The sequence below is a fragment of the Moschus berezovskii genome, chromosome 4 (genome assembly GCF_049115385.1).
Source record: "Moschus berezovskii isolate FMDL1 chromosome 4, NW_MosBer_1.0, whole genome shotgun sequence".
Lineage (NCBI taxonomy): Eukaryota > Metazoa > Chordata > Mammalia > Artiodactyla > Moschidae > Moschus > Moschus berezovskii.
The window spans coordinates 70,448,612-70,475,767 of NC_142463.1; the positions used below are offsets into that span (position 1 = coordinate 70,448,612).

The 27,156-nt window shown below is 34.8% G+C and overlaps 1 protein-coding gene across 1 annotated transcript in view; it reads left to right on the forward strand.

Annotated features, from left to right (window-relative positions):
- The first annotated feature begins 331 nt into the window (after positions 1-331).
- The window catches only part of BRDT (bromodomain testis associated), a 42,316-nt gene continuing 15,491 nt past the window's right edge, over positions 332-27,156 (forward strand). Inside the window, exons 1-13 of the mRNA XM_055402611.2 lie at positions 332-573; positions 1,487-1,624; positions 2,933-3,047; positions 6,764-6,927; positions 7,756-8,109; positions 10,259-10,387; positions 11,223-11,411; positions 12,012-12,184; positions 12,261-12,550; positions 12,637-12,750; positions 13,168-13,311; positions 20,900-20,958; positions 24,408-24,579. Coding sequence (XP_055258586.2) covers positions 385-573; positions 1,487-1,624; positions 2,933-3,047; positions 6,764-6,927; positions 7,756-8,109; positions 10,259-10,387; positions 11,223-11,411; positions 12,012-12,184; positions 12,261-12,550; positions 12,637-12,750; positions 13,168-13,311; positions 20,900-20,958; positions 24,408-24,579 — 2,230 coding nt within the window. The 5' untranslated portion in view covers positions 332-384. The remainder of the gene's footprint in view (positions 574-1,486; positions 1,625-2,932; positions 3,048-6,763; positions 6,928-7,755; positions 8,110-10,258; positions 10,388-11,222; positions 11,412-12,011; positions 12,185-12,260; positions 12,551-12,636; positions 12,751-13,167; positions 13,312-20,899; positions 20,959-24,407; positions 24,580-27,156) is intronic.

A 27,156-nucleotide genomic window follows, 5' to 3' on the forward strand; every position in this document is an offset into this window, starting at 1 on the left:
ATTTTTAGACTTTTCCTGCTAAGACCTCAATTTGTGTTTAAGAAAGGCAGAAAGAAATTACCGTAAAACATTGGAGTAACTTAAATCACCCAAAACGAAGGCATACATAATGAAACAACTTTTAGTACTTACATAGAAAAAGGTTCGTGTTTGTTTTTCAAATTGACTAATTTGTTTTTTTTTTCTTTTGCTGTCCTAATCATGATATGCTTTAAAATATGAAATCTACTTTTGAAGGGAACTTTTCTGTTCCTGTAGAAACCATTTTAAAGGTGCTTTGAAAATAACTGGTTTTTTGTTGTTGTTGTTTTGGTTGTTTTTTTTTTTTAATATGATATGTACCTGTAGACAACACTAGAATATAAGGATTTGAAGCAGTTGAGAATGTCTCTGTCAAGTCGACAAACAGCTATTGTTAACCCTCCACCACCAGAGTATATAAATACTAAGAAAAATGGGCGATTGACGAATCAGCTGCAATATCTACAGAAAGTTGTCCTGAAGGCTTTGTGGAAGCATAGTTTCTCCTGGCCTTTTCAGCAGCCTGTGGATGCTGTCAAACTAAAGTTGCCTGTGAGTGTGTCTTATAATTATGTTTGTTTAAAACAAATAAAACCCTGTAAATGTCCACTGACAGACTAATATTATGAAATATATTTAATAAATTATTCAGCACCACTAAAGAATATCCCAATGAATATTTTTTTCCTTAGCCAAAAAACTCATTTTTTCTGAGGATTGAAATTCTCATTTTAGCAATTTCTGGAAAATTATAAGTATATGCTTTCTTGTTTGATGTAAGGTTGTCTTAAATGTCCCCTTCTCCAAGAAGTCACTCGACAATTCCTGGCAGACTCAGGTGCTTCACGCACAGAATTCAACTTTAGGTCTTATATTAGAAATTTTTGTGCGTGCTAAGTCGCTTTAGTTGTGTACAACTCTTTGGGAGTTGTACTGTAGCCTGCCAGGTTCCCGTGTCTATGGGATTTTCCAGGCAAGAATACTGGAATGAGTTACCATGCCCTCCTCCAGGGGATCTTTCCAACCCAGGGTTCAAAGCCACATCTCCTGCATTGGCAGGCAGATTCTTTACCACTAGCACCACCGTTTAGCCATCTGATAGTAGAATGCTTAAGAAGTTGTAATATAACTAGTCAACTGTGGAGCTGAGATAGTACTCATAAATCCTAGTTTCTTTTTCTTCATGCCCTTTACTTGTTATTTTCCAGGATGGTTCTACTCTTTTATTATTTTGTTATGCTTTCTATTTTGTTATTGCTTTTGTTTTTCTTCTCTCGGAAGAAAAATGTCATGGTAATCAACTTTGTTTCTCATCACAAAAGGTTTTATTTCCATATTATGGCTTTTAAAGGTAATCAGTTTCTGTCTCTAGCTGCAGGTGTATAGTTTCTTAAAATTCTTTATGTACCGATTGTTGTGAATTCATTCTTAAAACTAACATTTAGAATTTCTTCTTACACCATAGGATTATTATACCATTATAAAAAACCCAATGGATTTAAATACAATCAAGAAGCGCTTGGAACATAAATATTATGTGCAAGCTTCGGAATGTATAGAAGATTTCAATACAATGTTCTCAAATTGTTACTTATACAACAAGGTTTGTAAGCCTTATGCCATACATGCTAATTCTTTGCTCTTACGTAAAGGAGATGTATATAAATAAGTGTGTTGATTTCAAATTTCCAGTCTTGATTTGGGGTACATTATATATTTGTAAAAATACTATATTTGTAAAAATACTGTTTTTTACTTGATTTACTAATTTTCCCATAGCAGTATTTGTTCATTTTGCTATATTTTTGTCTGAATAGCTATAATGGCTTATTACGTTTTTAAAAAACAAAATACCAGTGATCCTGGTTTCTGTGAGTAAAGTGTTACTTCCAAATGTTCTCATCTACATTTCTGCCATTTTAGTTATAAGATGAATGATAAATCTTATTATACACTAAACGTAATTAAATTTTTATGGTATGGATTGCTAGCTATAACCTAAGAAGCCAAATGAATGATATACTTCTAAAATTCATACAAATTAACTTAAACTTGAGACATGTTCCAGCAGGAGTATTTGCATTTATGTTAATATGTTAGCCTGTATGATAATATATGTCGACATTTATATCTCATTTACTCAGAATCACTAGTGACACTGAAATGTAATAGAAATGTTGGTTTGGTTTCCAAGGTAATCATCAGTGCCACCTTATGTGTAATAGATTTAAGACTATAGTCAATATGAATTTTTTAAAAAATCATAACTAATAGTGTTCTGACAATACCATTGGTAAATTCATTTTAACTTAACAATTCTAAAGAGTCCACTTACATTTAATTTTTTAAAAGAAAGTTCAGTAATTTTCCTGAACTGTTAATAGCTAACTTAGAAATGTGTCTCCACTTTAGGCTTTTGCTTTGTAATTTACTTTTTTCTCAGTAGTCAAGTAAAGCAAGTTGAAGACTTCTAAGCAGATAGTTAAGATTTAAAAACTTAGCTCTACAGTGTCACTTTATTGCTTAGTTAATTGAAAATTGTATCACATCAAGTCAAACCATGAGGTACTTTCCACTGTCATGAATATGTTTTGTTTGTAACCTATTTGTAAGGTGGAAATTCTGATTTCTAATACTTTTGTGTATAAGTAAGATTGGTTGGATTATAACCCTCTAGTGCTCAGAAAGGCATCCCCAGTCCTTTTTAGAAGTTAAAGGGGTAGGATGTTAGAATTTTAAGTGTGAGCTGCTATACTGTTTTCTAAACTTAATTTAGAAGTAATAAATACTGTTTAGTAAATACTGTCTAAGAGAACTATGGCACTGCCTTCACTAAGGTTGCCTGAATTATAGAAATTTGATACAGTGGCCATACTGTGTAAACTTATGTTGCATTTTGTATATTTTCTAGCCTGGAGATGACATTGTTCTTATGGCTCAAGCTCTGGAAAAGCTGTTCAGGCAGAAATTATCTCAGATGCCACAAGAAGAACAAGTTGTGGGTGGTAAGGACAGAATAAAGAAAGGTAAGCAAGAAAAAGTTTATGTTCTCTTTCTTTCTCTGTCATATATATTTGAATGCTTGTGTATGTGTGTATAAGTAAGATGACTGGAACTAAATAATAAATCTCTGGGAATTCCCTGGTGGTCCAGTGGTTAGGATTTGGTGCTCTCACTGCCAGAGGAATGGGTTTGATCCCTGGTCGGGGAACTAAGATCTTGTAAGCCATGCAGTGCTGCCAAAAGTAAATAAATCCCTGAAAGGAGATAGACATCTAGACGTCCTTCTGCATCCTATTTATATTGGTATAAAATGTCCCTTTAAACAATCTGAACCTTGAGCACAAAGATGGCTGTCATAATGACTATCATACGAGATTAGGATTACATAGATTATGGCCTTACAGCCAGGTCTCCTGTAGAATAGTGCCATTCACATTGTTATTATTGTTGTTTAGTTGCTAGGCTTCTTTGTCCATGGGATTTCCCAGGCAAGAATAGTAGAGTGGGTTGCCTTTTCCTTCTTCAGGGGATCTTCCTGACCCAAAGATTGAACCCACATCTGCTGCATTGGCAAGTGGATTCTTTACTGCTAAGCCACCTTGGAAACCCTATGCCATTCACATAGTGGGCACCACATAAATCGTAGTTGCAATTGCTATTTTAGTGGATCATATATCTGTGTTGTATTAATTAAGAGGGCCTAATTTGCCAATAATTACTGTACCAAAAGATCCCCTAGCTAAGAATGAAAAGTTGCTATTGGGTTTGAAGATTCTCTTTTTCTAATTCTTAACTCAAGGAGGGAGGGGAATTTCCCTGGTGGTCCAGTGTTTAAGACTTTGCTTTCCAGTGCAGCAGGTGCAGGTTTGATCCCTAATTGGGGAGCTAGGATCCCACATGTCTTGTGGCCAAAATAACATAAAACAGAAGCAATATTGTAACAAATTCAATAAAGATTTAAAAGTGGTTCACATAAAAAAAGTTTTTTAACTTTAATGGGAAATGTTTTACAGCTAATATCATAATGTTTAAATAAGAAATTACAAAATTCATCTTAAGTGTTCAGAAGGGTTATTGAAGAGGTAAACCAAGACTGTCATAGTTCAAATGTTAGTTTATCTTTGGGCCACTGAAGCTATAAACATTGGTTAAGTTCTGTAATCATTCTATGTTTCTTCATCTGTGATATGGAAATTATTTAGCTTTCATTTTTATAAATATTTGTAAGGTACATGTTAAGTGACTGGGACATAGGAAACTTGTTCCACTTCAGGGGACGGTTGGGGTTGTTTTATTGATAGTATGATATACTTTTTTCCTAGTTGTTACTAGATCTTTAGGGTGGATCATGACTTACAGCTTACTCTCACCCATCCTGTGAGATAGATACTTACTGATTAATAACTTTTTAGTTTATTCTTATTTTTGAAAAAGATTGATCTTAAGTCTTACAGAATAAGCCTAAGCATTATAAAACTTCTTAAAATAATAAGACAGTGCATTAGGATAACTGTCAAGTGAAATTACACATAGTGTGCGCTGTGGTTTGAGTGAGAAATTGACTTGCACTGGAAAAGCTGAAGAAGGCTTTAGAGGTGACAGAACTCAAGTTTGGGAAGGTGTAGATTTCCAAGTGACTTTTAGTAGAAGCTTTTTGTTGCTTAAGTCATGTTATTTTTTTTTATGCACGTTGGTGGTAACTGCCGTATGATGGTAGCTAGTCTAAATAATGTGATTATGTGTTGATACCTTATGGCAAAGAAAAAACTTTGCCATAATTGAATTGGTGTTGATTTATTGATTTAACAGATATTTAGGTACTTTTTACGTACCAAAACACTATTCTGTATTAGAGTTTACATTTTAGTAGTGAAAGAGGTCCATACATGATAGGTTCAAAGAACATTCCAGACAGAGGGGTCAACTCGGGCAAACGCCTATAACAGGATCGTTTTCTCTTTTGCTACTTTGGGCCATTGCCTTCATTTATGATCTGAATCTTGCTTCCCTCCTTACTTTCTTAAGGATTTTATTGCTTTGGTTATACCGTTTCATGCATCATTAATCTTTCATTCTCTATCAGGTTAGTTTCATTATGTTATAAATATGCTCTAGTATTTCATTTTTTAAAACTCAACTTTTCCCTGTATCCTTCCTGTTTTTTTGCTTTCTTCTTACATACTCATGAACTCACTTTAGTATAGGTTCTAGCCATACTAATTCACTAAAAAGATTCTTATCAGTAGTCTTTATGTTGCTAAATTTAAGTAATATTTTTCTATTCTCATTTGTCAGTATTTGCTTAAGAAGGCTATTGTCTCTTGAAATGCCTTTGTTTCTTGGTACAAAGTTCTGTGGGTTTACTTTCCATTCTGTAGTCCTCTTGGCCTTATCAATCTCTAAATATTGAGGTATTTTTCAGGGCTTGGTATTAGGTATTCTTTTCCTAAATTCCATCTGTGTTCTATTAACTCTTAGATTTACAGGACTGGGGGAGTTAGGGATTCTTACATGTTGTATGTCAAATATGATAATAGCATGGAAAAAAGTGAACTAGCGACAGGTGGAATAGAGAAAGGGGGTTGTTTTATGTAGATTTGCTGGAGAAGGGAAGGTGATATTTGAGAATTTGAGTAAAGCCTGAAGGGAATGTTGAAGTGAACCATAAGGCTGTCTCCTGACCGGTGGAACAAATAGTCTGCTTATGCTTACCAAACTTGAGGACAGCAGGCCAGTAGTCTGGAGTGAAATAAGTGAAAGGGGTAGGATGATAGGAAAAAGAGGTTGGAAGGAGAGCAGATGTATGGGGAAAAGGGTAGAGAGGTCTTATGGGGTCCTGAGAAGCCATTGTGAGGACTTTAGCTTTTACCTGGAAGAAAAGTTAGAAACCTCTGGGCATTGAGCAGAAGTGTCTCAATCCTATTTGAATTTGATTGTTATTTTTGAGAATAGAATACAGGATGTAAAAAGCAGAAGGAAAGAAGGCCTCTTAGGATGCTAGTACAGTAATGCAGGGTTATTACCACCTGTAATAGTTGAATTCTGGATAAGAAGATAGAGCAAAATAGTTTACTGATGGATTGGAAATGGGGTTTGAGAGAGAGGGTGGAGTCACAGATGACTCCAACGTTTCTGACGTGAGCAATTAGAAGAATAGAGTTACCCTGATGGAAGGATGGGCGTTTGAAATATAGTCATGCCTCAAAATCATGAGGGACAGGTTCCAGGAACCCTCCATGGATACCAAAATCTTTGGATGCTTGAGTTCTTTATATAAAATGGCATAGTACAGTGGTCCTTCATATCCATGGGTTGCATCTGAGCATTGTATCCAAGGAGGGTTGAATCCGCATGTGCAGAATCTATGGATCCTGGGTGCTGACTGTAATAGATTTCAGGGTGGTGTGATCCAAAAGTCTCCAGTCTTAGTACTCTTCAGTTCAGTTCAGCTCAGTCTACTCTTACAGGACAAAAAAACATGTACAGATATTCCTTTGATGAGAGAATCGTGTTCACATCTGTTCTGTGTCAGCCAGTGATGGACTAATACGCAGAGCATTCTGAAGACCTGACACAGTACCATATAGTTGTCTCCAGTGTGTCTGAAATTTTTGCTCAGGTTTACAGCTACATGAAGCTAAAATCACAAAAGTTGAACTAAATATATTAAAGTAGGATGCTAAGAGAAAAATTGCTTTATGTCTTACTCAGATATTGACTCTTGTTCACATTTTACTAGGTACTCAACAGAATATGACTATTAAAGGAAAACAGTCCCCCAAAGGACTGGGAAAGCTGCTTACGCAGCAACTAATTCCTTCTGTATTTCCCGAAACATCTGTTTCTCCTTCAAACCTGGCACAGGGTGCTCCACTCAACACTGTCTCACAAACCGTCACCCAGGTAAGTTTACTTTCACTTTAAAATGTTTCACTGTAAGTTTCTTTTGTGATATCTATACCTTTTTTTGAAGTTTATAGAAAAATTGCAGCAGTTGGACTTCCCTCACAGCTCATTTGCTAAAGAATCTGCCTGCAGTGCAGGGAGACCTGGGTTCAATCCCTGGGTCGGGAAGATCCCCTGGAGAAGGAAATGGCAACCCACTCTAATATTCTTGCCTGGAGAATCCCACGGATAGAGGAGCTTGGCAGGCTATAATCCATGGGGTCATAAGAGTCAGACACAACTTAGCGACTAAAGAGAGAGAGGGAGAGAGATACAGCAGTCAGAAGTCTTTTTGTCTATACACATTTTGTGAACAGGACCTGGGGTGCAAACCAAATTTTAGAAATTTCTTAGGTAGAATCTGAACCGATTTATTATCTCTGTAGTATTAATATCAGTTGTTTAGCTACTTTTTTGTGTGTGAGGGGTGATATAACTTTTATTGGTACACAACTTGGTAAGTTAACGATTTTCTTTTTAAAATTGTGTACCCTCGCTGATTTCAGGTATTCAGAAACTTTTTTTTTTTTAATATAACCATGACTTTTCCCCACCTTTCGTTGGTCTCAAAGTTGACCAGACAATTCTTTGGGATGTGGGAAGGAAATACTTGAACTATTTATTTTACCTATGAAAGAAAAATTAACTTTTTCTAAAAACATGGATGACCTGGTGCTAAATATCATTTCCTTTTTTTAACTGATAAGGGTAATGATCATAGTTTGAAAACGGTTGCTCTGAATGTCACCTTAAATATAATCTTGTTTTCAAATTGTTTCACTTTAGGTTACAAAGGGTGTGAAGAGGAAAGCAGATACAACAACTCCTACAACTTCAGTAGTTAAAGCAAGTGGTGAATCTTCCCCAACACTTACAGAAAAAAAATCAGGGAAAATGCCACCTATAAAAGAAAATATGCTAAAGAATGTTTTGCCAGATTCTCAGCAACAAAATAAAGTTGTAAAGAATGCTAAAGTAACCGAACAATTAAGGCACTGTAGTGAAATTCTTAAAGAAATGCTTGGAAAGAAACACTTGTCATATGCATGGCCCTTTTATAATCCGGTTGATGTTAATGCTTTGGGACTCCATAACTACTATGATATTGTGAAAACCCCAATGGATCTTGGAACCATCAAGGTAAATGTTGTCTTAATAAGAGGAACTTCTTTTCTTGACTATAAAAGTAATCTTGTCATCATAAAGAAATTTAAAATTCAAAAAAAGATAAAAAATCACCAGTCATACCACCTGAAGTAAATGATGGGAACATTTTTAAATAATGGGAACATTTTAGAGTGTGTCTTCTTATTTTCTTCAGTTCAAGCACAGTCTTGGTTATTTTACCACAGTGTTTGAGTTATAGAATGTAATATAACTCAGTACCCTAAACTTTCATTTTGTAGATATTTTATTGTTATATATTTAAAATATTTTTAGTTTGCATAATACAAAAAATTTTTTTGGCAAGGCACTTGTGTGGTTTCCAATCCTCTGCCAGGTAAATTTTCTTTATTGCTGATTTGGAAACTTTAAATTACTGGAAAAATTTAGTTACATATATTTATTTTAGGGAAACTACTAAAAGAATAGAACTATACCATTTTCAAAATGATGCATTGTCTCAGTGTTCTTCCTGAATAACTACTCATCGTACTCCCTGTTCTTTATTATTATCTAGAAGTTTGGTTCTTCTTTTATTAAATAAACACAGTTATGTTTTATTTCATCATCAACATTTTTTGTGAACATGTTACTAACTTTTGTGCTCACCCTTATTTCTTGCCTCTTACTCTTTCCTGTCTTGGTTTTTCTTTTTGCTGAAGTGCAAGCTTTGGTGGTTCATCCATGAGCATTTATAGGTAGTAAACTCTTAATAGTTTTTTCTCTGAAAGTATCTGTGTTCTGTCTATTCTTGAATGGTTCCTTAACTAACTATGGCATTCTAGAACTAGTTATTTTCCCTTAGCACTAGGACAGTATCTTTTGGCACGTACTGTTGCTGCTAGTAAGTCTGCTATCAGTCTGCTTGTCATCCCTTTGTAGATAATCTCTTTCCTCTCTCCAACTGTGTGTTTAATTTTATTCTTCTTGATTGGAAATTAGCATTTTCAAGATGAAGCTCATGTTTTAAGTTATGAAAAAACAACTAGCCATTATCAGTTCAAAACACACTTTTCTACTTTCCCCTAATACTTAATTCAGACTGAAAGGTCATGAAACAGTACCTGAAATAGGTAAACCTGAGCTGAGTCTTAAAGGGTAAATGGGACTTAGTAAGTTATAGGACATTTCAGGCAGGGGAAGTGACTTGGAACGCCCTGAGGTGATAAAAAAAAATTCTAGAATACAATATTTAAGTCAACATGAATGTAATATGAAGCAGTGATTAGGAGAAAATGAGACTGGAAGGAAACTGGGACTTGAACAGGAAAAGCCCTCATTGTAGAGGCCGAGAGCTGCCATTAAACATGAGGATTATGTTCTCATATTTGTTTCCTATAATGACTTCTCTGGTAGCTATGTGAAGACTGGGCGATGAGGCTATTAAAGAATTGCAGGGATAAGAAGATAGTGACTTTATTTAATTTAGTTCTTTGAAATCATTCCAAATTGCCAGTGATCTGAGTGGTAGAAAATTATGCTTCTTTAGTTTTGTGTTTCTTTAATTACAAATAAAGTCTGGCATGCTATATCTGTTTATTGGCCTTTTGTATTTGTTCACAGATTTTATGTTAATATACACTTGTTTTGCCCAGCAGTTTATAGGATTTTCTTGTCTGATCATTTTTCATTTTATAGTAACTGTCTAACTGGCCACACTGTTCTATCCACTTTATATGCAGCTACCTAAAAATGTAACCCATCCTGATATTTCTCTTCTGTTCAGTTTTTAATGTCTTTCCATTCCCAGGAGAATTTTAATATTATAAACCCTTCATTTAGATGTTCAGGGCTGATTTAAGGAGTTTATTTACTCATTGTTTTGCTACAATCAAACTAGTCTATCCTAGATTATCTGGAAACACTCCATTTTTCCCCTGCTTTTGTGATTTTTGTTTCTGTTCTTTTCTTGGAATGTCCTCCTTCATCTCTACTTGTCAAAATTCATTGGATCTTTTTCAAAGTCTAAAAATACAAAACAAATGTAGCAGAGTTTTAATTTTGTCAAATCTGGATGGTGGGTATCTGCTTTTGGTATTACCTATTATTCTATTGTATGTTGGAATTATTTTATAATATAAACACTTAATATAGGTGCTCAGAATTCTGTAATTTTTTAATTTAGGCAAAAATGGATAACCAGGAATATAAAGATGCATATGAATTTGCTGCAGATGTTAGATTAATGTTCATGAATTGCTATAAGTACAACCCTCCAGATCATGAAGTGGTTACAATGGCAAGAATGCTTCAGGTGAGTTTTTACTTGTGCTCTGAAAGTGAATTTCCTCTGAGCATAGCTTAAAAAGTTTCATAACTCAAGAGATAAAAAATAACACCCCTACCCCCACCAAGCAGTAAAGCATAATTTGTATTTTTAAAATTGTGGGGGTTGGTTGTTTGCTTTATGAGGTATAGTATCCATTAGTAGTAAATGTTTTAATGAAGCTGCCCTACATATAGAAGACACTGGGGAAATATTAGTGAAGAAAGGAAAGTAGATATCTGAGACAGAGTTGACTGGAGTCAGTGTTCCATTCAATGAGCCTGAACGGAAGGCTCAAGGACTTTTGAGACTGAGTCATTGGGAATTAGTAGAACGATGCAGTCACAGGGCAGGAGATCTGAAAAGAAGTCCCCCAGTCAATCTGAAAGATCTGTCTTACCTGGAAAAACACAAAAGTTGCTCAAGTTGGTAGTCAGGGAAGCATGAGGTCTTAACTATATTTCTGGTAAATATTTTTTTTTCCTTCAGTTTTATAGGGATATAATTGACACTGCATTAGTTTAAGGTATATAAGATTATGATTCAATATATGCATATACTGTGAAATGATTACCACAAAGGAAATAGAGTTCTTATCAACATATGACACTGAGGGAATTCCCTGGCAGTTCAGTGCTTAGGACTCCGCCACTCTTTCACTGCCAGGGGCTAGAGTTCAGTCCTGATTGGGGAACTGGGATACAGCAAGTTGCATGGTGTAGCCAAAAAAAGTGACACTGAAATGTGGATTTTCTTAAAAGATGTTATTGCTGCATTAAATCAGAAATGCCAAGGCCCTTAACAGTGTGATTTTCCATTATAGGATGTTTTTGAAATGCATTTTGCAAAGATCCCAGATGAACCTGTTGAGAGTATGCCTGTATGTTACATCAAAACAGATACCACAAAAACCCTTGGTAGAGAAAGCAGTAGTGAAACTTCTTCTGAAGATAACTCTTCTGGTGATTCTGAAGATGAACGAGTTCAGCGTCTTGCAAAGCTTCAGGAGCAGGTAGTTCATTTTACCGATGGAAGTTTTTATATTCTTTCTATGAGCTGCTGCTGCTTGCTGATGATCTATTATAAAATCCTATTTGTAGATTAAAAGTAGATTAAAAGCTGTTATATCTAGATCACTTAGCAACTGTGACTTTACTTATTTTCACATACTTAATGTTTAATAGTTTTTTCTACTCAAATCTATATATCTTAAAATTCTGTTATTTATATTTTAACCACAATGAATTGATTCTTACTGAAACATTTATATAACATAACCTGGATAGTTTATGGGTAGGATCTTCATTTAACTTTTGTTACCTTTTATGATAAAATGTTAACCTGCTATGAGGTCAGTCCTGAAAAATCAATGACTTAAGACTACCTGGAAAAATAATGATTCTTGGTCTGTTTTTAGATGAATATTTAAGTTTATGGGTTAAATATATAATATTCTTTGAAATACACCCTTCAAAATAATGAATTTATGAAATAAAATATCAATCTTAAGTAAATGAATTTCATAAAGGATACTGTTGACTTTTGAGTGCCTTCATTTTTTTCTACTCTTTATTTAGAATCACTAATGTTTAAAGCATTTTTCCTTTATTAGCTTAAAGCTGTTCATCAACAGCTACAGGTTCTGTCCCAAGTACCTTTTCGTAAGCTAAAGAGAAAGAATGAGAAGTCTAAAAGGGAGAAGAAAAAAGAAAAGATTGATAACAGAGATGAAAATCCAAGGAAAAAGTTTAAGCAAATGAAACTAAAGGAAAATTCCAAGCGCAAGTAAGTATCTTTAATGATACCTTATTAAGATAACATTATCTGAAATACATTTGATTAAATTTAACTTTTGTTACAGTCTGCCAAAGAAGAAGAAACAACAGATCTTCAGTATGAAATCTGAAGATGAAGATAATGCAAAACCTATGAACTACGATGAGAAAAGACAATTGAGTTTGGATATAAACAAACTCCCTGGAGATAAACTTGGGCGAGTCGTTCATATAATAGAATCCAGAGAGCCTTCATTGAGAAATTCCAACCCTGATGAGATAGAGATAGACTTTGAAACACTGAAATCGTCAACACTGAGAGAACTGGAAAAATATGTTGCTGGATGTCTAAGAAAAAGACCACTAAAACCTCATGGTATGTATTAGAAAGCAGTCTAGTATTTGTGTTATACTCACTCTTTTGGTTGTACTCACTTTTTTTTTTCCTTCTAAATCACTTAGGTAAGAGAACAATGAAGTCAAGAGAAGAACTTCATTCAGAGAAAAAACTAGAGTTGGAAAAGCGGTTACTGGATGTCAATAATCAGTTAAATTCTGGAAAACGTCAAACAAAATGTAGGTATCTTTTTTTCTTTTTTTTACTTATTTATTTTTCGCTGTGCTGGGTCTTAGTTGCTGTGCATGGGCTTTCTCTAGTTGCAGCAAGCTGGAGCTGCTCTTCTAGTGGCGGTACATGGGGTTCTCATTGCGGTGGCTTCTACTGTTGTGGAGCACAGGCTCTAGGCACACAGGCTTCAGTAGTTGCAGCTCATTGGCTCTAGAGCTCAGGCTCAGTACACAGTTGTGGTGCACACACTTAGTCACCCTGCAGCATGTGGAATTTTCTGGAACCAGGGATTAAACCTGTGTCTCCTGCATTGGCAGGTGAATTCTTAACCATTGGACCACCAGGAAAGTTTCAGTAGCAGTTTTTAAAATGTTCCTGTGACAATTTAATATCTGCCATTTTTAATGTCTTTTCTTATTTTGTAGCTGAGAAAACTCAATCACCCAAGGCCATTGGAAGTGGTTCCAGACTGAGTGAAAGTAGCAGCAGTAGCAGCAGCAGTAGTTCATCAGAGTCTGAAAGTAGTAGCAGTGATTCCAGTTCTTCAGACAGCAGTGATTCCGAATCAGGTTAGCTTACTTCTGTTTGTGGGAAAATATTTCTTTTGTAATATTGAGACTTATAGTGTGAAAAAATGTTTGTTACTTACCCAGAATCTAAGGTGGGATGCCACACTTATTTAATTGCATGTTGACAGTCTTACAACTTTTTCTTAAAAGAGATACTGTGTAAAGTGAAACTTATTATACATATGTGACCTACAGGCTTGTAATATTGAAAATAGGCTTGTACTGTTGAAAATGATTTACTAAAGGTGGGATAATATCAATATATAATTCAGATCTTAATACCAAAAATATCAAAGAATAAAATGCTGATCTTCTTTTAATAAAATATTATTTGAGGACATCTTTTACTTTGATATATCAAATCACTCTAATGCAAAGTGTGCAATGTTGTGACAATATATTTTGAATTGGATAATCATTTTGAATTAAGAAACCAGTCATCCTAGAAACGGTGTAAAGCAGATTTTTTTTTTCACTTCAGTGTTTTCTTCACTGTAGGTTATCTTCCATTTGTAGAAAAATATACCATAATTGAGATTCTCAGTTATGCTGAAGTATGATATGAGTTTATTATCAACTATATCAAGTTTAACTCACTCATTCACGTTTTGTTTGTACTCTTTCATTGACAGTTATGTAGTTGACAGATAATTGCTGCCCTCAGGATATGGTCTTGGCAGAGGCATTCCATCACTGTTCACCAAAAGGCACATTCAAATACAGGGCACTTTTAGGCCTCAAATTTTCCTTTATATTAAATAAGACATTTCTTGTTTGTCATGACATTCAATTCTTTTTAAAACATTCCATACAAAATGTTGTCACATCAGGAATTCTTACTGTTTGTAAGAATATCCTTCTTATTTCTATCTGGTATTAAGAGTCTCCTGCCTTGCAGTATATTGTTTCACTTCTGGTTCTTCTTAGTTTGTGGTGCTGATGGCCTCATGTTGTTTTAGATTTATAAAGTATATAGTGGTAAACATTTTTGTCAGAATAAACAGAATTTTTACTTTTATTGAACTTTGTCATCCTAGAAAATTTTTAATAATTTAGGACTCCATCTACTTTATTTCCTTGTAGTTGACTTTTAAGCAAAACACGCTGGAAAACTCTATAAAGTATTTTAAATTGTGACTAGCATTTGTAATTTCATCTAATAAAGTATTTATTGCCTAAGAAGTTAGAGCACTTTGTCTTTTATTTATAGGATAAAACTCTTATTAAATTATCTAATTTTATATTGACTACTGATCAATAAAGACCTTGAGTATTAGCAGAAAAGCACTGCAGAGTGCTTTAGTGAAGTACTTTAATTTGAATTATCAGTTTCTAATAGAATCTTACAATATGTTGCTTGAAGGAAAGAATGTCATCTACTGTGTTCTTAAAATAGTGTAGTATGTGTTTTCCTAACTTTCAAACAGAATAACTCAGCCTCAGAATTCTAATCTTAAAGCAGTATTGAATTTTTATTTTATGACTGACATTCTTGTTTGATGTCATATTTTTCAAATAACGAAGTGTTTTTAAAAACACCTGTTAAAATCAAAGAAGCAAATTTTTACATTTCAGTCTACTGTATGGAGAGTATGTAGACTTATGACACTAAGGTCAGTTTGTCTTCTAAAATGATAGGATAATAAGAGTTTTTGTTTATGTTTGAAATTTTCATTGTTTTATAAACCAACTGTGTACTTCATTGGAAAAACAATATATATAGGTTGCAAATGCAATGCTTAACTTAATGCAGTAATTAACTTTGCTTAATAAAATAGTAAATGAAACAATAGGACCTTTTCTCCTATTAACTTCAGTTGTACCTTTTAAAATACTGTAAGGCTCTTGATTTCTAGTGTATAAGTTAATAACATTTTCTTTAACTTTCCTGAGAACAACAAAAACAAGTAAAAGCATTGCAAATTGTGAAAAATAATTCAGACTATATGATTAGCTATACCTATTGTAAAAATAAGCAAAGCATCTACCATTCTTAACTTATACACATGATGTTATCAAGAAACAGATGAACACATCCCAAGTCTTAAGTTTCAGGGTGAGGGGAAATGGAGATCTGGAGAAAATAATAATTTGTGAAAATTAGGTATATTAGTAAAAGTTAACTGAAAATATAAGTAAGATTTTGTAACTTTAAAATTTATTATGATTTGTCAAGAGCTGAAACTTTAAAAAGGAATATCTCAAATTTCAGAACTCGGGTTAAATAAGACTTTGGATTATTCAAAATAGGACATATGCATATAATTTCATTTCTTCAAAATTTTAGTAGTGGCATCTTTTCTGAAATTCTTCTCTGGTCTACGGCTATACCACCCTGAATGCACCTGATCTCATCTGATCTCGGAAGCTAACCAGGTTCGGGCCTGGTTAGTACTTGGATGGGATAAATTCTTCTCTGATAGAAGAATATTGATCTCCAGTAATTTTTCTTACTCTATTTTTTAATACTTGTCTTCTTGGATTTTTATAGCAACTTGAGACCATATGCAGTTTTCTTAACCAAGTCACAATCTTTTATAATTTCTGTTATCAAGGGCAGATCTCTAAATTAGATCTCTAATTTCTAAATTCCTTAACAGTATTGACTTAAAGTTCTCCTTATAGCTTTCTTGTATTATGAGTTGCTTTCTTTACTGATGTATTATTCTGTTCTAGGTATATTAAAATGTTTTAAGGGTAATATCTGAAAAACATTTATATGTTATAGATCGTGGTAGAGCTGTTTATTCCACATTAAATTGTTATGTTCTGCTACTGCTGCTAAGTCACTTCAGTCGTGTCCGACTCTGCGCGACCCCATAGACGGCAGCCCACCAGGCTCCCCCATCCCTGGGATTCTCCAGGCGAGAACACTGGAGTGGGGTGCCATTGCCTTTTCCGTGTTATGTTCTATGTAATCTTAAATCTTATTTTATGCATGTTTGAAAAAATGGACTAATTCTGCTTGGGCTAAGTAAATTGGATTAATTAAATGGAAGAGGAGTAAGTTACAAGAAAAGATTTAATAATTCTTTAATTATAACTTCAAACAAGATATTAAATCAGTTCTAAGAACTGTCATGAAATTCCATATCTTTGAAAAACATAAGCAAGAAATCTACTGACTGGAAGCAGTACTTAATTGCAAATTTCAGTGTGACTTGATATTGCCATTTAAATTATCTTCTTGAGTTACATTGGCATATGCAAATTATCATACGCTGATAAGTCAAGAACAATGATGGGGAATTCGTGGCAGTTCAGTGGTTAGGCCTCTGCACTGCCAAGGGCCTGGGTTCTATCCCTGATCAGGGAACAAGATCCCACAAGCCATGAGGCATGGCCAAAAAAAAAAAAAAAATCCTATCCTATTTATATTTATGCCAGTGATTAAACATTGGCATAAATATAAAACCTTTCTATTTTTCATAACCCAAAATATCATTAAATGCCAGATCAAAAGATACAAATAGTCTTGACAATATAAATGAATTCCAGAGGCATATATCCTATGTTAACTAGGCTGTACTAGACTGTACACACAAGCAATTGAATTTTTTTAATATTCAACAAAGATTGGCTATCTTGAGTGATATAATGAGGAGGAGGATTAACAAATTTAATAATACTGAGAAACCATCAAATGGAGCAGCTCATAGATAATACTGCTTTTTTGATCTAACTTTGTAGGAAATAGCTTCAGGAACTGTCCAGATGTTAGCTCAAATACATGACTAGTGTGGAATATATTTTTCAGGAATGATTATCATTTCAATTCTTAAAACAGTTATATACAAAGAAATTGAATGGTTATGGCAACAGTTCTTTACCTGATTAAGACAAAATGAATTTGTCACTTCATATTTTGGATTTTTTGCTATAGTGTAATGTTCTGAAAGTGAAATTTATGAAATTCCTTAAGTAACAATTGTTCCCTTTTTTTTTTTTTTGAACTTTCTTAGTTACATTGACTTAAAAGTAGGAATAAAAGAATCATTTCTCATTTTAGCTGTATAAGCCAGATCTCCTGTAGACGTGACAATGATGCAGTTTTTTTTTTATGCAAGGAAGAAAGGAAAAACTTGGTTAAAGTTTAGATTTTAGTTTACCTTTTACGGGGGAGGATGGTTTAGTAAATATAGGAAGTATAAAATGATGGATTCTTTACCAGCTGAGCCACAAGGGAATACTGAAGTGGGTAGCCTATCCCTTCTCCAGGGTATCTTCCTGACCCAGTAATCGAACCAGGATCACCTGCATTGCAGGCAGATTCATTACCAACTAAACTATTGGGGAAGCCATGAAATGCCAGTTTGGAGTAATTTTTCACCATTCAAGCTAGAAAGTTTAAGAGAAATGATTAGTATTCATCATTTAAGTATTTTAAACTTTCATTAATTTCTTATCAATTAAGGTGTTTTTAAACCCCCAGATCCAACCAGTCCATTCTAAAAGAGATCAATCCTGGGTGTTCATTGGAAGGACTGATGCTAAAGCTGAAACTGCAATACTTTGGCCACCTCATGCGACAAGTTGACTCACTGGAAAAGACTCTGATGCTGGGAGGGATTAGGGGCAGGAGGAGAAGGGGATGACAGAGAATGAGATGGCTGGATGGCATCACCGACTCTGTGGACATGAGTTTGAGTGAACTCCGGGAGTTGGTGATGGACAGGGAGGCCTGGCGTGCTGTGATTCATGGGGTCGCGGAGAGTCGGACACAACTGAGCGACTGAACTGAACTGAACTGAAAGTCCCAGAAAGATAAATTCAGGGACCCAGGCTTGCTAAAAAACTTGCACATATTGAGGTCTGTACTTGAGCCAGGAGTCTTAGAAATAGGATAAATTGTGTCATGTGCATTTTAAAAACTGGGTCTTACTGAATAAACAGGCTGTCTAGAATAATGTTTTTCAACTTTGGCAGCAGTACATTAGAAATCACCTGTAAAACTTTAAAAATAGTGTCCAGATATGAATTGGAGAGTGGGGACCAGATAAATACAGTGTCAAAGTATCCATGTGACTAATGTGCTGCCATGTTTAAGAACCATCAATCTAGGTGTTTTTGTTTGTTTCCACTTTCTAACTAGTTAAAATGACTTTGGTAAAAGGAAGAGACAGCTTATAATCAGTTTGTTCTATATTAAAATAAGTACCACACATTTAGATGAAAATGCTCAAAATATTCTTTAAAGGGGGCAAAATTTTTTTGTTCAAAGTTCTTGATTTTTATTCATAGAACATTAGATGATAAACTTGGGCAGAATATTTAACATCTCTGGATATGCTTTCTTTCCAATAAAACAAGGTAATGACCTCCAATCACTTTTCTGTACCCAGTCCTTTATAACAGAAGTATGATTTGTTTTTCTAATTTAAAAATCTTCAGTAATTTTTTTCTGCTATAGTGGTATTACATTCTGGTTTTACATTATGTATGGCATTATATTCATATTCAGTTTATCAAGTTTTTAAGTCAGTATTGGCTTGCTGATAATATTTGGTATCTCTGGAGCATTGATCTCAGTGCTTTGATAGATGATGGGTATTATTAACAAATACTTCAATCAAATAGTTAACTCCAGATCTCTTTTTTTTGATTCTGTGATTAAAATTTGTTTAGTTGGAAGTGAAAACTTTTAATCAGAGTTTTATATTGAAGTTTTTAGGGAAATATGAAAATAGCACACGTTATATACTGTGCAAAATATTCATTTGTTCAGTAGTTAACATATTTTATCCAGTTTGATCCTCATAAGGTAGGTATACATGTTATCACAGTTCCCTGGAGAAGTTAGTTGACAAGTGTGTATGTTGCCACTGTAGTGCTCAGTTTTATTAAGACCTGGCAGGGCTTCTTCATTTATTGCATGTGGTCTTAAGCTTGATAGTGAAAATATATATATTTGCCTTTTAATTCCAAAGGCCAGGAACTTACAAACAAAGAGAAATAAGCACTTTTGTTTCTGGAAAGTCAACTATGTAAGAATAGAAGGAGAAGCAAAATACTGAGTTTTAGACTATTATTATTCATATATCTATAGTCTGTAAGACTTGTATGAGGCATCCTATACTTGGTATTGAGTTTGTTTTTTTTTTAATTAAAATTCTTTGATGCCTTTTGCTCATGTTTTTAGATTTTGAGGTGATAGTTTTTGTAATAGTTGTGAGCTTTAGTTTTATGTCAGAAAACTAAGATAATGCCCTTAAATTTTTCATCACAACACTAATGTAGTATGTTGTATTTTTATTATAGTTAAGAGTTTATATCATTGAATAATTTGTTTAGGTGCATATTTGGATAATTACGATAGATATATGGATGTATGTAAATGATCATATTAATGAAGTCTGTTTTTTTGTTTTTGTTTTTTTGTTCAAAGCTGAAATCATAATTTCTCTTCTAAATGTGAAAGCTACCTGAATCTATCTATACCCTCAGTCTTGGCAGTCTGTCTTCTTGCCTTCCCTTTCCACCTAACTTCTAACACTTAAAATAATAATTAGTGGAATGACATTAAGATGGTTCATGTCATTTTAAATACTTAAATTTTTAAAATTAAAGCACATCCTTGAGTGGCATTTAGCAATTTTAACAATGTCCAGCATCAAACATTTTAGGAAAGAACAGTAACATATCCAGTGGAAACTGATGGCATTTCAGGAAACAGAAGGTAACTATTAAAATTAGAATGTTAAGTTTGAATAAGATTTGGTGTTGACCAGCCTTGGTGCCCTGAAGCCTGAAGCAAATGATGCTCAGGTGGCTCATGAAAGCTGGCTTGGAGAGATGAATCAAGGCATTAACCACCAGTTTGGTACTTTACCACACTGACTTAGGCTTGTGATTGGGGAGGATAGCACCAGAATGAATTATAGGATCAAGAAAGAGGAACCTATGAACACCATGTCAGAGAGACCTCTTTTAATATCTACTCTACTGCCAGTGTCACCTGTAAAGGTATTTGTAAAGGTAAAGGAGGTACTATAAAACCCATTTGTTGCTATGTAGTTGAGGCTGTCAAATAGCTCAGAAGTGGAGTATTAATTAGGTGGGATCTTTATTATAATGCTTAGCAAGCAGAGCAGACTTTATCATGCCTAATCAAATAGCTTCACTTTTAATAAGACTGTATCCTCTCAGATACATTCCTTTCTCTTATAGTAAATTCTTAATTATTTTAATTAAACCTCTTAATGGCTATTTGGTAAAAGATGGTTTTAGAATAAATGGTACTGCTTATTTAAACCCTTATCTCTGCTGTAACTTGTTTCTTTTAAAACTATCACTTATTCAAGCGGTTTACTCTAACACATCATTCTTTTTGCCTAATAATCCAAGTTGAAATTTTTGAGGAGATATTTATTCCATTAGGTAGAAAAGAAAATATCCCTTTTCAAAGCAAGTATCTCTTTAGAAATTTTGACTGATTCCAAGAGGGCATAAACCTGGTAAGTGTAAGAATTTCTTGATTTAAGAAGCTGACCATTTTCTTAAAATCATTTTATTTCTAATATGCAAGACCTACAATTTAGATGATTGTTTAGGTTGGCAAATATTAAAATATTTTTGTATACATTTGCAGAAATGTTTCCTAAATTTACTGGAGTAAAACAGAATGATTCTCCTAAAGAGAGATTACAGGTAAGTTAATTCTTCATTTTACCTTAGAATTTTAAGATTATATGGGTTATAACTAAATGGTTATAATTGTTTGATTTTATTTAAAAGAGTTGTCACTCATTTTTTAAAAAGATTTTTCTTTTTTGTGTGTGTTGTCACTCATTTTTTCACTTAGATGTTCATAGATTTGTTCATAAAAAAGATTGAATAGTGAAATGATTTGGCTGCATTTTTCTAATAGATGTATGTTTTTTTAATATTAAGTCAAACTGTAAGTAGAACAAATTATAGAAGTTCTGACTAAGTCTTAAGGCTCTAAATACGGAAGGAGAGTCTTGGTGTTCCCATGTGCATGCAGTAAGGTATGCACAGTAAGGTGGAATTTCTTCCCCAAAAGTAGTAGGGGAGTGGTAGTTAGAGTTTCTAAAGCTTATAATTACCATTTATTGATTTTAGCACATCTGTGTTTGATTAGTAGTTGACATGCTTTGAAAAGGGTAAAAGTAATTTTATCTTTTACTACTAATTCTAGTTGTCATCCTCATAAAACTTTTAATCCTTTGTACCCACTTCAAATACAGAATTATAGGTATATACCTTTTATTATTCCCCTGGAGAAGAGAATGGCAATCCACTCCAGTATTCTTGCCAGGAGAATCTCATGGACAGAGGCTACAGTCCATGGGGGTCTCAAAGAGTCGGATACGACTGAGCGACTAACACACACCTTTTATTAAGGGCTCCTGGTAACTCAGACAGTAAAGAATCCACCTACAATGCAGGAGACTGTGGTTCAATCCCTGGGTTAGAAAGATCCTCTGGAGAGGGGAATGGCTACCCACTCGAGTATTATTGTCTGGAGCATTCCATAGAAAGAGGAGCCTCGAGTCGGACCCAACTGAGCAACTAGCACAAACACCCCTTTTATTAGATCATAAGCTTATGTAACAACATCTAACTCCAAGGGGAACACAATATAATACTATCTTGAAGGAGCTCTTAGTTGTAAGAAGAGAGATAATCACACAGTTAAAGAGATTGTATGGCTAGTGCTGTAATCATCTATATCCATAATTTATTGAAAAAATGAAGAGGAATATACACACACATATATACTATATGAAGGAGGAAATGCTTAAAACGGTTTTAAATTACAGAGAAAGGGAAGAAATGATTAGTATATTGACATACTGATTAGGGACTTTTTTAAACAGAGGTAGTAGCATGAAGCGAGTCAAAAAGCACAGGAGGTGTGTTCAGGGAAATATGGTAGCAGTTGGTGTTTGTATGGGATTAGTTGTCTTTGGAGATGTAATGGGGGGCCTTTGTACACCTAGATATAGTGTTAATATTTAATTTGCTAGGTAAGCATTAACTCTCAAAGGTTTTTGAGTGGGAAGAAGATCCAGATGATCTGTCTTGCCATAGGTATTAGTGGAAACAGAAAATTATGTCAAGTTATAAACAAACTTTGGAATAATTCTCAATATAGCACAAAGAATGCTATCTTTATGATCTGTTTGTGACCAAGTTTCTCTCAGTGTCACTCACTGAAGACTTTAATGTTCAAGACATAAAAAGAAAGTATATTTATAGAATAATGAATAAATGTACATACTTAATGTGTTTCAGAAAGTAATGTTTTACTGATTTAAATCTCAGCATTTGACTTTAAAACTTTGGGCTTGGGTCTCTATTATTGTTGTGATAAAAATTCGTATGGCCTTAATTTTATTCAAGCTAGAGTAAGTATTCATACACTTCGCTTATGCCTTATCAACTGATGATAATCCTAGCCGTTTTATTCAATGGAGGGGGAAGATTGTCTCATCTGTCTCTGTACTGTCTATAGTTTAGCAGATAAGGTACCTGGGCTTGGGCACTGTAATTTATCTTGCCACTGAATAAATGTGAGAATTTAAGTTATATCTAAGTCCTGTTGTAAACTGTGAAAATGAAAGTCACTCAGTCGTGTCTAACTTTCTGTGACTCCATGGACTGTAGTCCTCTAGGCTCCTCTGTCCGTGAAATTCTCCAGGCAAGAATACTGGAGTGGGTAGTCCTTCCCTTTTCCAGAAGATCTTCCCAACCCAGGAATCAAACTCAGATCTCCTGCATTGCAGGCAGATTCTTTACCATATGAGCCACCAGGCAAGCCCACTGTGAACTGTAAGTGGGGATAATAACTATATCAAACTCATAGGATTATTGGAGGAGGAAGTGGCAACCCACTTCATTTTTCTTGCCTGGAGAATCCTGTGGACAGAGAAGCCAGGTGGGCTATGGTCTGTGGGGTTGCAGAGTCAGACACGACTGAGCAACTAACATAGGATTATGGGCTTTCCTGATAGCTCAGGTGGTAAAGAATCCACCTGCAATGCAAGAGACCCTGGTTTCACTTTCACTTTCTTTCTTTTCATAGGATTATTGTGAGAAATTAATTATATAAAAGGCTCACCCAAGTATTAAATAAATATTTGTTATAATACAGTTTTTCTTAATAAGTAGTTAGTGAAGTGAAAGTGACTCAGTCGTGTACAACTCTTTGCAACTATACAGTCCATGGAATTCTCCAGGTCAGAATACTGGAGTGGTAGCCTTTCCCTTCGGAGAAGGCAATGGCAAGCCACTCCAGTACTCTTGCCTAGAAAATCCCATGGATGGAGCAGCCTGATAGGCTGCAGTCCATGGGGTCGCTAAGGGTTGGACACGACTGAGCTACTTCACTTTCACTTTTCACTTTCACACACTGGAGAAGGAAATGGCAACCCACTCCAGTGTTCTTGCCTGGAGAATCCCAGGGACGGGGGAGCCTGGTGTGCTTCCGACTATGGGGTCACACAGAGTCGGACACGACTGAAGTGACTTAGCAGCAGCAGCCTTTCCCTTCTCCAGGGGATTTTCCCAACCCAGAGACTGAACCCAGGTCTCCTGCATTGCAGGCAGATTCTTTACCAGCTGAGCTACAAGGGAAGCCCAATAAGGAGTTAACAGAATACTCAGTGAGAATTTGTTGATAATCTGTGGGTCAACCACCATGTGATTTTTTTTTTTAAATAAACACACCCTCCATTTATATTTCTAATTCACTAAGGCAAAGGAGGTAAAGAAAGTGGATTAGTCTCTAGATTTGGTATAAAAGCTCAGTTTTTATTTTCAGTAAGTCACAGGAAAGCATTTGAAAATAGCTGTTTAATAACATATGTGTTAAGTCTGTGTATGCTAGTAACTTAAGACCATAGACTTTGATGACTGACTGTACTTACAAGCTATATAATGGCCAAGTTTAATTTTTCTAAAACCTTTTCTCATTTGTAAGATAGTGATAATTATACCTTATAAATTTATGTGACTTTAATAATATATTCAAAGACAGTGTTAAGTTATATTCTGTTCTCTTGTATTTTTATTTTGTTATACTTCTTCTGTGGTTAAAGCTCTGAAAGGTTTGTTTAACTCTGTCTTAACAGGTAAAATCTTCTGTACAAGATACAACCTCTGGGGTAACTAGCCTGGTTCATCAGACTGCATGCTCAAATGGAACACCACCAAACCACCCCCAATTAGTATTTAATCATCAGGAACCAGAACATTCACAGAGTGTGGAAAACATTTCACCTTTACAAATTCTGCCTCTTTTAGGTAAGAAATTAATGAGTAAATAGCTGTGATTGAACAGCTGACTTTTAAATGAAAATGCCAGGGTCATCTTAAATATTATGTATCTGAAATACTGAAAATCATAACTAGTAAATTCTGGGGTAGAAATGATCCCTGAAGCATATTCCTTTATACCCAAATGTATTCATTACATTTAAATGAAAGAAAATTGTATGTACAGTTCACACACAACTTACTTTCATATAGATTATATACACTGGCATATGGGCCATACATAAAAACCTGTCACTGCTGTAGTTCATAGGCTTCCCTCGTGGCTCAGAGGTTAAAGCATCGGCCTCCAATGTGGGAGACCAGGTATGATCCCTGGGTTGGGAAGATCCCTAGGAGAAGGAATGGCAACCCACTCCAGTATTCTTGCCTGGAGAATCCCATGGATGGAGGAGCCTGGTAGGCTACAGTCCACAGGGTCGCAAAGTCAGACATAGCAAGCTCTGAGCAGACTTGTGAAATGTTGCTCTAATTTCCATGATGTCTTTGTGGGTTGGAAAGGTAGATTAGAATGGGGAAAAGATTGTTAGAGACTCTAGAGGTAGAGAAATAGTTATAAACATTAAAAACAGTTTACAGTTAAAGAAACTTGAGCTAGAAATACTTGCCTAGTAGTAGTTCCCATTTACCAAAAACATCTTCCAAAACTGGAAATTTTTCTAGTTAGATTCATTTGACTTTATAAATGTCTCATCTGTTAGTCTTGTCAGAAGTGAAGGTATCACCTTTCTCATCATGGTTCTCCTGGGGATGTTTGACACAGGGAGATGCTTCTCTGACATTGGTGAGCCTACCTAATGGGGTGCCTGAACCTTGATACAACACAAATGTATTCAGGCCTAGACTAGGAGCAGATGTGAACATACCATATCCAGGTCTCCTTCTGTCTAGACTGCTCCCTGGTTTCCGTTTGACCTTCCAAAGGCAGAAGTTTCTCCAAAGCAGAAGAAATTTCTAAGATGTTTTACTGAAGCACAGATTAGGAAGAACATGATGGTCCTCCTTTATTGCTTCCAGTAAAAGCTCCCTACTGTTCTGTGTTATAATATTCCATTTTGTATTTAACTTGAGTTATAGCTCTTGACTGGAGGAATGGAGATAAGGGAGAAAATATCAGAGGCAACACTGAGGGGTATCCTAGGAAGAAGAATAATAAATATCCAAAATATGAAATATTTATATCCATTCTTTTTTGAAAAAATATTTTTAAGGTCTTCAGGAGAGTAACTGAAGATGTAGTTGTTCTAAGTCATATATTACCTTAAATACCATTGCTACATTTGGATCTTTTATTTTGCACACAATGAGCAGGTTCAAACAAAAGCATGACAAAATCAGATTTTACATTAGGAAGAGATTGCTGCTTGCTATATAGGGGATGAACTAAGATGAAGGTGCTCTGATATAGTTGGGACCAAGTAAAGAAGCTAAATGCTGTAGTCTAGGAAAGAAACTATGAGGATCAAAACTAAGGCAATAAGTACAAAAAGGATGTGGCTAAATTAGATATTTCTGTGGCAGAATTACTAAGCTTTATTAGAATCAGTGTCTTAACCAGTGTATTATCCAATAGCTGGCTTGAAAATAAAAGGGATTTTTAAGTCGCCTCAGTCGTGTCTGACTCTTTGTGACCCTATAGTCTGTAGCCCACCAGGCTCCTCTGTCCATTGGATTCTCCAGGCAAGAATACTGGAGTGGGTGCCATGTCCTCAACACTCCAGGGGATCTTCCCCACCCAGGGATCAAACCCGCTTCTTTTTAAGTCTCCTGCATTGGCAGGCAAGTTATTTAACACTAGTGCCACCACATTTAAGATATTGCAGAATATCTAATTGGAAGTATATAACTAGAAATAGATTTCTAGAACTAACAGGGTATAACAAGAACTATATTTAGGAATATATAGAAGCTGTTTGAAGCCATAAGAATGAAGGAAAAGATACAGAGCAGGAAGAGAAGGGTCAAGAACAAATTCTAGGTAACCAGACTTCCTCAGTAAAAGTAGAAAAAAAATGAATAAGTTAAAACAAGAGGTATTTTTCTGGAATTGAGCTGCAGGAGCTGCTTGTACATTTTGGAGATTAATCCTTTATCAGTTGCTTCATTTGCTATTATTTTCTCCCATTCTGAAGGCTGTCTTTTCACCTTACTTATAGTTTCCTTTGCTGTGCAGAAGCTTTTGATTTTAATTAGGTCCCATTTGTTTATTTTTGCTTTTATTTCAATATTCTGGGAGGTGGGTCATGGAGGCTTTGGTACATATACACAATGGAGTATTATTCAGCCATTAAAAAGAATACATTTGAATCAGTTCTAATGAGGTGGATGAAACTGGAGCCTATTATACAGAGTGAAGTAAGCCAGAAAGAAAAACACCAATACAGTATACTAACGCATATATATGGAATTTAGAAAGATGCAAATGATAACCCTGTATACGAGATAGCAAAAGAGACACAGATATACAGAACAGCCTTTGGAACTCTGTGGGTGAGGGTGGGATGATTTGGGAGAATGGCATTGAAACACGTATGTTGTCATATGTGA